Raw genomic sequence first — 14,493 nt, forward strand, 5'->3', positions numbered from 1 at the left:
TATGAAACTATTACTCATAATTTTATATTTTTACTAACAAACTTATAAATTTAAAATATTAACAGAACAAAAAAGAACCAATATTAAGTTTTACAAAACTTACCTTAACAGTAATCATTACAACCACCAGACGTTTGCATGCTTAGACATGACGTAATTATTATATATCTAAGTTTTGATATAAGTACATAAATAAAATATTATTGTAAATGTATATCACACATGCTCTCTTGGAACAAAACTGAACGATTCTTAAATTACTTTATTTTACAAAGTTAACAATTTTTTTAAGTCCATATTTTACTCATTGTTAACTTCCTGAAATAAATGGATGGTTCAGGGCATCTGATGCTGTAATCCTTGTAAAAGGATTAGGGTCAAGAAGTTTACTTAGTAAGTCATAAGCACTATCTGGTACTAGAGCACCTGCCCTTGGTGATGTTTCCTGAGCTGTATCATTTGAGCAAGATGTCTGAGTTTTAGAAGGAACACAATTTTTTTCACATGTAGTTTGTTTCTGAGTGGATTTAAAAGATGGAATTCCATTTTGACAGAACTTGGTGCACATAAGTTTGAGATATTCTGCCAAGGACAAAGTATTATGGAGGATATCAAGAGGCTTGGAGGAGTCTGTGAGATTTATAAGTAATTTTTTTCCTGTAAATAAAAATGATCATTATGAATTTAGATGTATAAAAAATAAGTACTTTATACTTGTTTGATTTAAATCTTTTGCTTTTACACCATTTTCTAAGCCGAAATAAACAGGAATTCAAAATAAGTTTAATAGAACACACACGCACACAATTTAAAAACAATAAAAATTTATATGATGTACACACATGTAAGGAATAAAAACTAAACTGGTTACTGTGATCTTATAAGCACTTTTGGCCAGCATTGATTGGCTTGTTCTAACTTGGAAGATGTTTAAAAAAAATTAAGGGCCCTTATATAGCTTACACACAAGGTAACTAAAAAGTACTTATTGTACACTTATGATTAATAATTCTAAATATATAATGATTATTTAACGATGAGAATGAATTGAGAACACACTCAGGCAATGCATGTATTCCTTCTCTCTCTCCACATGCACACATGCAGTCAAACTTAATTAAATGAAATAAAAATAACAACTCTGTAATGTCACAATTAAGTAAAATTTCCATATACACTGCCATTTTTTGGGGGGTTATAATATCATTTCAAAATTGCATTCCATGGCTATAACATCAGACTTTTTAATGAACTGACTGGCAATGTGTACATATTTACCACATATGGTCCTGCTGCTACGAGAACCAACTCAATGTCACTGCCATATACAGTCTGTTTAAGAAGTAGAGGGATTAGTGCATATGATAAATGAGGATGAATGCAGATTTTATATTTCTATTATAAACCAAGATCGAAACGAGATCAGAATTGATTCTATGCACAATTTTGTCATAGATTTATATGATCATTTTTGTTTAAATTTAAAATTAATCTAAAAATGAAAATACCTTAATCATCCAATTGTCCCTTTATTCCTAAAACAGACTACACCTGGTAGTGACCTTGAGTTAATTTTCCTGGCAATATGACTAAGTTGACCCCTTTTTTATAGTCATCATTTGCATTTCATGTATTGGTGAAATGCAAACGATGCAGCAAAATTTGCTTTAAGATCCACCGTCTACTCTTTAATTGAATTATTTCTGCTCTTTCTTTTAATGGTTTACATTGTGATATTTTATTATATAGTACAGTAAACCACGAAGAAAGCAGTAAGCATACTTGTGCTACTACATAAGTTCCCTTATGTAGTAGCACAAAACCAAAACTTAGAGGCACAAGTGATTGCAGCATTGCTTTTATTGATTTGATATATATGTATGTGCATGTGAGAGGCTTTGATTATGACCAGTGTCCAGCTTAGTACTAAACTTCAAATCAGTTTCTTTGCCTCTTTATGAAACACATTTGCTCTAAAGAAATTTCAAGAAGTTAAAAAGTAAGTCTGTGGATAAATGGATGATTCATGCATTACTATGTTCAAATAAGTCACCAAACATGTGAAACAAGTTTCGATCACACCTCATAGAGGAGTGCTCCTTTATATCAATAGCTAACCTTATTGCAGTTCATTACACCTTTGGATACAGTGAACTGCACCATTCTGAAATGAAGTTTACAAACCTGTTAAGGTTGTTTGTAATGTCAGCAATATATTTAAGATATGCCATAATCAAGGCTTTATACAATGAAATACAGTCAGTCCTCGTATAACACGTGTTTACACTACACGAATTCGATCATACACGATTTATAAATAGGGGAACGATATCTTATATAACACGAACCGAATTCGCTTATGCACGATTTGCCTTTGTGTTTACAAGAAATGGCAGTCGAACGCAGAATCACCCCAACTGAACACAACACGATAGGAATGAAGAGAAGATTCTGAAAATGTATTTATGTTTTTTATATCAGTGAAGGGGAAACACATTTCACTATAATAACATAAAAACCAACACAATTTGCTATCGGTATAACCGCAAATGCAATTAGATCGAGTTTACTACCAGTTTATAACAGATTCCACTAGCAGAAACGCAACTGGAAATTGTTTTTATTGTTTTATGGTAATAACCCCTAGAAATGTGCTTTAGTAAAATGTGAGGTGTTAATAGTGTATCTCAGCCTTTACGGTGTTGTTTATTCAGTTGCTACACACGCGCAGCTTTATGTGTATCAAGTGTGCCTCCTCGTTTTGTAATTGTGCTTTGTTCCCTAAAAATGAGTAAAATACTTAAAAGGTGTGAAAAGGAAGCGTCCTGGTGAAGATACCGCAGATTCAGAGAGAAAAAGAAAAGCAATATCGATAAACAGAGGCAGACTGGGTCAAAAATTCTTACCCAGGAAAATTTATAATGGCCTCATACTATGGTTTATGGCCAAAATCACACCGGCCCCCGGCCCACCGGGGTTTCCCCAGTAAGGCTTATGGCCAGTCCGCCTCTATCGATAGAGAAAAAAAATATGAAATTGTGAAACGCTTTGAGCGAAATGAAAGACCATGCGATACTGCACGTGCTACAGACCTAAATGAGGCAACGCCGAGAATTAGAAAGAATGCAGAGAAAATAAAACAACTTTCATAGCAGGAACAACTCAAAGTGTAATTAAAATCCATTAGATTAAGACACAAAGAATTGGAAGAGATGGAACGGCTGCCATCTGTTTGGATAGAAAATCAAACAAAAAATAAGTTTGCTTACGATAGAAGTAAAAGCATTAGCAATATTTTATTACATAATAGTTGTAATAAAATGTGTAAGTATTTTATTACGATTATTTATTGTGTTTGGTAATGTTTTGGTTACAAATGTGTGTTCAATCTTGGGTGGTCGGCACCTAACGCCATTTTTCCCCATAGGGCCTGTTGTTTATATTGCACGATTTTGCATTGCACGAGGGTTTCTAGAAACGCAACTATCGTGCTATACGAGGACTGACTGTAGTTGTATAATCTCTACTCACAAAATTTCTTTATATCATAGCCAAAACCCCATGTGCCGTTGTAGCAGCCTACTTACGCTGTTGAGAGAACTTCATGTCAGATTGTCCAGGTAATCCAAAGTATTTTTTTTATTGTCAACTACCTTAAGTTTTTAGCTTCCCATGTAACAAACTTAAGGTAGAAATCTACTTTCCCCAATATTTTACTTTAGTTGCCATTTTTTAGTTAAATGGGAGCTAAGTACATCTATCCTGTTCAATTTATCACCAATACATAATTTATCCAGGCTTGGTTGAAGTAGTACACTTTGGTTACCATCGCTGACCATTGTATCAGCAAATTTCAATTCATTAATGTCATTAACTAACATCAGAAACAAGGAAGCCAGAAGTGAACCCTGGTTCACTTCTGGCTTCATTTCTAGTGAAGTGTACGTGAGACTAGTAGAATCAGATCAGAGCAATAGCCATTTATAAGCACCCCTTGATTAATGATTTCATTTGGGTTACAGTTGGACAAGAAATAATTATACCATTTACTTTTAATAATTAAATTTTAATCTGTATTTAAAATAAAACAATGATAAAATCTTACAACTTTATAAAATAAGAAACTTTCATTGAAAAAAAATCTGTGCAACATTCCCTAAGTTGCTCACTAGCCACAGAGGGTTGTGACCCACAGTTTGAGATTCCCTGCCCAAACGTCTAGGCTATGCCAAAATTATTCTTGCACTTATTTCTTTCATGATAACCCAATGACAGTTTATCAAATTAGAAATGATTTTTCCTTTAATAAACCCATACTGTGTTTCTTATAGAATTCCTTTTTTTTTTTTTTTTTGTCCAAATGATCTTGTCATAGTGGTTAAACTTACAATTTCCTGCTTCACCCTTGGAACACAAGGGTCTCACTAATGTATCTTTGTACACTAGTGAGACACTTGTACTTGTATACCTGCAATCTGCTAGAGCATCACCAAAATCCAGATATGTACACATTATAACAGATAGGAGGATTGGCAATCTGTTCTGCTGTTTCCTTTAATATTAATGGATAAATTCCATCATCTCCTTGTGCTTTTTTTCACATTCAAGCATGGCAGTTTCTCTGCCAATCTATTTTCATTGTATGCACAGAAGACCAGTTGCTTAACTGTTGTCTGAGGCAACAGAACTGTTAACCCTAAAAGAATGCTCCCAGGTAAATATTTATGCAAAAAAAAAAAAAAAAAATATTTAGGTCATCAGGTATCTGTTCAGGGCCATCAATAATGTTACCAAAGCTATCCGTAGTAGTGTTTATCTGTGCAACAAAATTCTTTATTTTAACATTTGTCTTCCTTGTCAATTTCAAAGTTTTTCCGTTTGCATTTTCAAAGTCTGCCTTAAAGCTCTGTGTAATTTTATTGAAGCTTTACTTTGTACTTGACACTGCATTCAGTATCTTCTTTGAATAGTATCCACTTAGCATTTGTACTTATTAGATCCATCAACTGCTCCCAATGAAGACTTCAATTAAGGCCTATGACAATCAAGATTTCCAGTGCAAAAATTTAAAAAATTCCCTTTATAACAATTATCTATGTAGATATATCCCATATTGATGCATTACATTATGATGACTACCTGCTAATGGTTCCTAAAATTTTTTAATATCAGTTGAATCCTTCATAAAGATGAGGTCAAGAACGTTCTCCCATGTGGCAACTATGCATTTAAATATAGTTTTGCATTTGTCTTGTAACTTAACACACAAACACATACGTTATGATATAGCTAGGGACAAGCAACTAGCACATTTTACTGTTTCAAACACCAAAAGTATATTACTCTGGAATCAGATAAAAATTAGCATTAGTAGAGGCACATGTGCAAGAAAGCAAGCTTATACAGCATCAGCAAAAAAAAAAAAACCCATTTCACTGATCCATTTGTTCCAAATGTTTGTCTAGTCTTTAATTTATTTAAGCTATCAACTTCCACAACAATAGATGGAAGTTGGTTCCAGCAGCAATCAACTACCCACTGACTAAAGGCAAACTTACACACATCTATTCTACAACTGTCTTTCCTCAGCTTGAATCTATGCTGCCTCAGGTTTATAATCTGAGCAAGAGGAAGAATCCCATCAGCATTGAGCCTGCTCAATACATTCGAGGCCTTATACATCTCAATCAGATCACCTCACAGGTGCCTAGTCTCCAGAAGCTGCAACTTGCAGAACTCAAACCTTTCTCCATAAGAGCACCCCTTTGTTCCCTTCACCAGTCTCATTAACCTTCTCTGTAGTCGTTCTAGCAACTTTACATCCTTCCTAAAATAAGGCTTCTAGACCTGCTAGTTATTTAGTTATTTGGTTTTTAGGAGCATTAGCAACTAAGGCCATATTGCTCCGGGATATGCGGTGGTCATTCCCTGACCTTTCCGCATCCTCCGTATTTGGTGGTGACGGGCTCGAACCCCGGTCTAATCAAGAAGTGTGTGCCCTACGCACTGCTGCTTCTTCCCACCTGGCTACGGAGGCACCTTCCTAGACCTGCATGCAGTACTCAAGGTGCCTTATACAAAGGGATAATCACCTCCTTATCATTGCTCACAAAATTCCTGTATATCATTGACAAAACCTCATGACCTACTCTGGCAACCTGTCTGCTCTGAAAACTTAATATCTGACTGCACAATTACCTCCAGGTCTCTTTCATTCCCCACTACCCGAGTGTAACACCACTCAGTTGGTACATTTCTCTGGGGTTACTGCTACTCATATGCAGTACTTTGCATAGACTTCAGTTGCCACTTCTCAACCCATCTATCCAACTTTTCCAGATCCTTTTGCAGCAGCATACTGTCCTTACTATTATTAACAACTCTGCCTACCTTTGTGTCATCTGCAAACTTGGACATTAAGCCTGATATACCTTCATCAATATCATTGATAAATTAATAGGTATGTGGAGAAAACTTTATCCACGAATAATTTTTCAATGGAAAATTGGGAAATGGAATGCAGTATTACATTCTTGATCAAGTTGGCTTACTTTGCGGATATTTTTAATTAGAACAATTATAGTAAGTTTATGTTATAAAAAAAAAAAAAAAAAAAAAAAAAAAAAATATATATATATATATAAAACCATAGAAATAAATTAGAATAGGAATTAAAAATAATGCCAGCAGTATGGCAAGACAAGAGCGAAAATAACCAAAATTAAACATAACGATAAACCAACAGGGAGGAAAGAGAGGGGTAACAAGAGTAAAAATATTGCAGCAGAAACTCTAAGATAATTTAAAACATCTAAATGTAAAGATAATAAAATAATAATTGATTAAATTTCGAAAGCCAATTAAATAGAAATTTAATGGCGCCGCCCCATCTGATGGGCAACAGATCCAAATTTATGTAAAATATAACTAACAGAGATGTAAACCACTACAATAAAATAGTTCATTATTCGTCTATATAATCTGGTTAAGATTACCTTTGTCAGTAGTGTGGCTTTGCATTGGAGTGCTTGTATCTGTTCTATTTTTTAATTTTCGCTGCATCAGAACCACCGCTATTGAAGTCCTCTGCATTGGCGGTTTGATCTGTGGATCGGGTGGTGGACTGATCTTTCGATTGACTTGCCTTTGCGGTGATTGTCTAGTGAACGAAATGCAGTGGTTTTCCCTGACCATTATTGGCCTTATGGTCCTCTGTTGAGATGGGCCGTAATGGTCAGTCTATTTTGTTTATTTTTGTTTTATTTTATTGTAGTGGTTTACATCTCTGTTAGTGATATTTCACATAAATTTGGACCTGGTGCCCTTCAGAGGGGACGCCGTTAAATTTCTATTTAATTGGCTTTCGAAATTTAATCAATTATTATTTTATTATTTTCACATTTACATGTTCTAAATTATCTTAGAGAGTCTCTGCTGCAATACTTTTACTCTTGTTACCCCTCTCTTCCCTCCCTGTTGGTTTATCGATATCTTTAATTTGGGTTATTTTCACTCTTGTCTTGCCATAATGCTGGCATTATTTTTAATTCCTATTCTAATTTATTTATATGGTTATATTTCAAGCATCATGTAGAGGAATATGCTTTTTTTCTCGCTCTGATGGTTGCTGTACCTTTTTATTTTATTTTTATTATGAAAGATTCAGTTTCCAATTATTTTAAACGTTATTCAAATATATATATATATATATGCAGGTCTGAAACTGTACCTAGTGAGGTACAGTTTCAGACCCCCAACAACTGCCATTAGTCTGTTCCATACTTTTACCTAATACAGCTTTGTTTATCTTGCAATTTCCAAGTTAAACTTGTAAATAAGAATATTTATCTTTTGTAAGCCTTCCATGCATTATATCAGACATGAAATGTTTCTTTCCAGATGGACTGAAGTACTTTCGTGTTGTCCAAGCACCAAGTAAAATAATGCTGATGTTTGTTTGTTGTTATTTGGAGCATTAGCAACTAAGGCCATATTGCTCCGGGGATATGCGGCGGTCATTCCCTGACCTTTCCGCATCCTCCGTATTTGGTGGTCACAGGCTCGAACCCCGGTCTAATCAAGAAGCATGTGCTACGCACTGCTGCTCCTGCCCACCTGGCTACGGAGGCACCAAATAATGCTGAATGTTCACTGTAAATATGTCACTGTATCAGACAAATTTACATCTTTTGATATGTAATAATGAAATATTATCAACTAATAATAATTATAAAAACAACATAAAAGCAGTGTATGCATTCCACATCGCCAAAATGTGACTGACACTTGATAATCACATAAAGCAGTCATGTAATGGGTAATGTACAAAATCATGCTAAACTTGCATATTAATTCAGATTATTTTAGTTCTTATGAACATTTAAAAAAAAATGTCCCTAAGATAACAATTGTGCATACACAAAAAATATACCTTGGACACATGTAACCCAAAGGTTACACATGATACTTATATAGCAAAAAACTTTCTGTACAAGGATATTAAAAAAAAAAAAACAAAAAAAAAAACCAAGGATTATAAGATAAAGGATTTTACAAGAGAAAATATAATTGCAAAACTTTGCTCTCAAACCTAAAGCAATGTTATATTTTACACATGAACTTCAAATAATAAATAATGAATTTTTAAATTTATGTTTACAAAAATCATGAATAATTAATATAAAGTTGACTCAAGTAGCAAAAAAATTACTTAGTATTATTATTCAGAACTAACTTCATAAAGAGAGCAAGAAATGAAACAGTGAATTTTCTAAAGGATTACTGTAATCTTCTGAGTACTAACCAATGCTGAAAGCTGCATACTGCAAACGTCTGCTTCCAAGTAACAAAACCATTTCAGTTAGCGTAGACAGATCATCTTCTGCTCGAAAGAAGGGGTATTTTCCACTGAATAAGGAAAGCAAAATTACACCTGCGGACCACATATCTATAGCTGAAAATATAAAGACAAAGTTAAAAGCCATCAGCATTGGCATCATATCATTTCTTTATAGAAAATATGTCAATTAAAAAAAAAAAAGAACATTTTTCAATTTATGCAGCAGGCGAGTTCTTGAAAAGGCCGTGTAAATAAAATAAACTCTTAGATGCTCAAGCACCAGTTGAATAGTGTTTAGGGTAAACAGAGAAGTTTCAAAGAGCAGAGCACAACTCTGGAGGAATGCATCAAAAGAGAAGGAGAGCTGTATCAGACTAGCACTGATAAAACAGTATAAAATTGTAAATACAGTAGAATTCTAGTTATCCAAAATTTTGTCACATTTATCCCCCTCCTCATTTCATTCAAAGAAATTGGCATATTTAATATTTAAGCATAAGAAAAAAAAACTACAAAAAGAATGTAATAAAATTCCAATTCCACTTATATAAAGCATTAAGAATAAAAAAATCAAAAGTAAATTTCATTTGTGTCACTTCAACATATCATCCACTGTGATATGATGCATCAAAACTTTGCTAGTATGAATCAAAGCTATAATTCTCAATATGTTTTAGGTTGATATCAATATTTGTAAAAGAATAAGAGAAGTTTATCTCAGTATGATACACAGAACACTTCCGTATGATACTCTCCAGAAATTAAAACAAAAACAAATTAATTTAAAGAAAAAAATTGCATAACGATTTTCCTTCCTGAAGCTGACAATGCTTTTTGACCATATGTCGTGATCACAGGAATGAAAATTACCGAATAGGGGTGAGCATGGAACTTAAATAGAGATTATTTGTCTTCGCGCATGCGCGTAAAGGACCACGAATAGGAGATTAGATATGGCTGGCAAACATTAACAGAATTCTCATGTGATTTAATTTCAACCGTTTCTGCAATTAATAGTCTAGTATAATTATGTTGGACACTAAGTATTTTGGCCTCGTTAAATAAAAAAGTATGTTTTTCATTAATGGCATGAAAGGCTAATCCTGCTAAATGAGAAGCACGAACTAAGACCACGTGTTGATTAACACGAAAATTCAGAGGAAACCACGTAGAACCCTGATAAGAAGCAGTTTGCCCTGAATTTTTGTGTTAATCAACATCACGTACCTTCATCAATGAAGAACAAGAGAGCACACCTCCTGTGGGCACAGCAACACCAGAACTGGACTATCGAGGATTGGAAAACAGTCGCCTGGTCTGACAAGTCGAAGTTCCTGGTGCATCATGTTGATGGAAGGCTCAGAATTTGGCAAAAACAACACAAATCCATGGATCCATTATGTCTGACAACTACTGTGAAAGGTGGTAGGGGCAGTGTTATAGTGTGGGGAATGTTTTCTTGGCACACGTTGGTCCATAGATACCCATAGTTTCATGTCTGAATGATGCATCGTTGCTGACCAAGTGCATCCATTCGTGTTGACAGTTTATCCCCAGTCAGATGGTTACTTCCAGCAGGATAATGCGCCGGTGCACAAAGTCCAAATCATTATGGAATGGTTCCAGGAACATTACAATGACTTTTCTTTGCTGCAGTGGCCCGCTCAGTTCCCTGGATCTCAATCCTATTGAATATCTTTGGGATGAGCTGGAAAGGGCTGTTCACTGCAGGCCAACACCTCCGTCGAATCTCAAGGAACTGCGTGACACATTTATGTCTGCATGTACTCCATTCCTGCACAAGGTTTTCAGCATCTTGTTCAATCTATGTCTAGACGAATTCAGGCTGTTTTGAAGGCTAAAGGAGGCTCAACACGCTACTAGGTAGGTGTACCTAATGAAGTGGCAGCACAGTGTATACATACATACACACTTTTTTTTTTCTCTCTCTCTAATTTAATCAAAATCTATACAAGTGAAATTAATGCCAATTTAAGAATTCCTCAATTATGTTTCCATTTGATCCGCATTATTATTTTTTATTATTTTTTTTTTATTGAAGATCAAAAATAAAGGTGGTAATCAAAGAGTGAATAATTTTAAAATTATTTCATGCGAAGTTTCCAGGTTATAAAATGTTATACTTTATCCCAAAGTATCATTATTAAATTAGTACTGTTTTATTTTAAGAGAACTATGGCTAAAGGAATAAGTTTCAGGGAATTTCAATACTTGAAAAAATCAAGTATTCAAGTATGTCATGTTGATCACTATGTAAGTAGGCATACAATATTCACCAATAGTGTCACCCACAGGCTGTTAATAATGCTCAGCTAAAACACTGGAGGTCAGTCTTCTTTACATGTCTATATTGTAATTCCAGGAGTGATGTAAACAAAATTAAAGAATTTTAACTTTTGATCAGTTTATAAATAATACACAATACAGTAAATCCTGGTTAATTTGAAGTATTTATACATGTTCAGAACCTGTTGGTACTAATTAACAAGAGAAATTTTTAGTCAGATAATCTTATTAACACTGTGCAGAATTTTCTTAATTCTCATTTAAAATCTTTTTAATCTTTTAGTTTTATTGTTTCAGACATTTGTGAATAGATGGCTAATATAGTTAATTAGTCAATATGAGAAAGACAGCAATTTCAATAAATTTCTTGCATGTGATAACACAGTTGCTTTTTAATACTCTTAACTGGCAAAAAAAAGAGTGACCCTTCACTCAATTTTACATTATGGCTTTCATGGGTTTTAGGAGCATTAGGGACTAAGGCCATATTGCTCCGTGTACATTATTGTCTCTAAATTTTGTGTGTGTTCTGTGGGTCGATTTTGTTTGCCGGATGAAAAACCCAAGTTTCCGGGATAAAAACCATGCTACCCTTGCCTGAAAATGACTAACTCAGCCACACTGTGAATACAACCAGTAAAAATTCCCCCTGTCATCAACGGGATCCGAAATCAGGTCTTTTTCACCTGGTGTGAGGAGGGTGGCAATCCTACCAACTGTGCTACCAATGAGAGCATTGCTTTCAATAAACTTTGTAACTAAGCACAAAGGCTTTTACTATGTGAATTGATGACCAGCCTGGTATCATTTTAGAACAGCTGTAAAAATATTTCATTACAGGTGTGAAATTAAATGTTTTTATTTTATTTTTTGTGTGCATAAATAAATTGGCATTTATAGAAAAAGATTAATCATAGAAGTGGCATGAAAAGAAAACATTACGTGCAAGCACTGCGTATACTAAAATAAATAATGTATTTAAAAAAAAAAAACACCCCAAATCAATTTTAAGGATGTTAGAGCCATTCTATTTGAATGTGGATGCTTTTATATACTTTGTCTTTTAACTTCATACATTGCATTTGAATATTCTGATATCAACTAATGAGAACAAATAATGTAAACAAATGCACCACAACCAAAGTAACTAATGCAACAAAAAATCTCCAGAATAGTGTACGTGCGTGCATGCGCGCGCACACACACACACACTTAAATCAATGCATATTTTTAGGGCTCACCTGCAGTTTGGGCTTTGTATTTAAGAAGTACTTCTGGTGCTCGAAAACCAGGAGTTCCTCCACGTGGAGCTTGTTCAATTGGCCTATATGAAGGTAATGTATATATTAAATCATTCCCAAAATTTAAAAGATTAACAAATGATAATATATATGTGGTTTTAAATGGGTGGAGCAATAATATACACAACAAAGGGGGGGGGGGGGAATCCAGAGATGGTGATATAGTCAAAGCTGAAGTTATCTAAGCAAGTCAGTCCTCGTATAACACGTGTTTACACTACACGAATTCGATCATACACGATTTATAAATAGGGGAACGATATCATGTATAACACGAACCGAATTCACTTATGCACGATTTGTCTTTGTGTTTACAAGAAATGGCAGTCGAACTTGGAATCACCCCAACTGAACGCAACACGATAGGAATGAAGAGAAGATTCTGAAAATGTATTTATGTTTTATTGTTTTATGTAGTAACCCCCAGAAATGTGTTTTAGTAAAATGTGAGCTAGTGAGGTGTTAATAGTGTGTCTCTGCCTTTATGGTGTTGTTTATTCAGTTGCTACACACACGCAGCTTTGTTTATGTGTATCAAGCGTGCCTCCTCATTTTGTAATTGTGCTTTATTCCCTAAAAATGAGTGAAATACTTAAAAGGTGTGAAAAGGAAGCATCCTGGTGAAGACACTACAGATTCAGAGAGAAAAAGAAAAGCAATATCGATAGACAGAGGCAGACTGAGTAAAAAATTCTTACCCAAGAAAATTTGTAGTGGCCTCATACTAGCATTTATGGCCAAAATCACACTGGCCTCCAGCCACAGGGATTTCCTCGGTAAAGCTTATGGCCAGTCCACCTCTGTCGATAGAGAAAAATATGAAATTGTGAAACACTGAGTGAAATGAAAGACCATGTGATTATTGCACGTGCTATAGGCCAAAATGAGGCAATGCCGAGAATTAGAAAGATTGCGGAGAAAATAAAAACAACTTTCACAGCAGGAACAACTCAAAGTGTAACAAAATCCATTAGATCAAGACACAAAGAATTGGAAGAGATGGAACGGCTGTTATCCGTTTGGATAGAAAATCAAACAAAGAACAAGTATGCTTATGATAAAAACAAAATCATTAGCAATATTTTATTAAGTAATAAAATATGTAAGTATTTTATTATGATTATTTATTGTGTTTGGTAATTTTTTGGTTACAAATGTGTGTTCAATCTTGGGTGGTCGGCACCTAACCCTATTTTTCCCAAAGGGGCTGTTATTTATATTGCACGAGGGTTTCTAGGAACACAACTATCATGCTATACGAGTACTGACTGTGTTATACATTAAGGCTGTAAGGATAATACAGACAGTGCTGTATCAATGACAGAGAGGAATTTTAGCAGAAATAAAGATTAAATTATTGCACTGTACAAATCACTGATCAGATTAGATCACACCTTGAATACTGCCAGATCTAGAAACCTCATTTCAGGTCTGATACCTTTTAGTGACAAGGAATGTTGGAAGTATATCAAACTGCGGGGAGTCAAATGATTTTGTGAATACTGATAGGAAGGTGAAAGAGAAATTGTTGAAACTAAACATAAAATAAGGCACCTGGGATCTATTTGATTACACTGAAAGAGGAAGTGGGAGAGGCAGCTAAAGAGCTCAGCAAACCTTTAATCATAATTATGAGAGCATCCTTGGATTCAAGGGAGGCACCTATGGACTGGGGAGGTACAAACATATCTCCAATTCACAAAGGGAGATCAAAGGGTGAAGTGAGTAAATACAGGAACTGTAAGCCTGACTTCTCTTTCAGGGATTAACAAAGTAATGCTGGATCATCTAGACAGAAATGCAGTCATACTGCAGTGACAGCATGGATTTGTTAAGAGTCTATCCTGTCTAACCAATTTGATTCGATACTATGAAGCAGTAACAAAGGAACTGGATGTAAAAAATAATTTTGATATCATATACTTATACAGTAAACCCCCGCTATTCGCGGTATCTATTTTCGCAGTCGCTGATTTAATATAAAATGAAACCTAACAAAATGTGAAATTTAAAGCGCCGTGAACATTTTCCGCCATAAAAATACAT

The 14,493-nt window shown here is 34.6% G+C and overlaps 1 protein-coding gene across 1 annotated transcript in view; it reads right to left on the reverse strand.

Moving 5' to 3' along the window:
- Positions 1-310: 310 nt before the first annotated feature.
- The window catches only part of Cdc7 (Cdc7 kinase), a 66,085-nt gene continuing 51,902 nt past the window's right edge, over positions 311-14,493 (reverse strand). The window contains exons 9-11 of the mRNA XM_090369872.1: positions 12,388-12,470; positions 8,804-8,953; positions 311-657 (exon numbers count right to left, since the gene is read on the reverse strand). Of these exons, the coding sequence (XP_090225998.1) occupies positions 311-657; positions 8,804-8,953; positions 12,388-12,470 (580 nt within the window). The remainder of the gene's footprint in view (positions 658-8,803; positions 8,954-12,387; positions 12,471-14,493) is intronic.

This window comes from Mastigoproctus giganteus, chromosome 3 (assembly GCF_048544385.1).
Source record: "Mastigoproctus giganteus isolate SK-2022 chromosome 3, ASM4854438v1, whole genome shotgun sequence".
In the NCBI taxonomy this organism is placed as follows: domain Eukaryota; kingdom Metazoa; phylum Arthropoda; class Arachnida; order Uropygi; family Thelyphonidae; genus Mastigoproctus; species Mastigoproctus giganteus.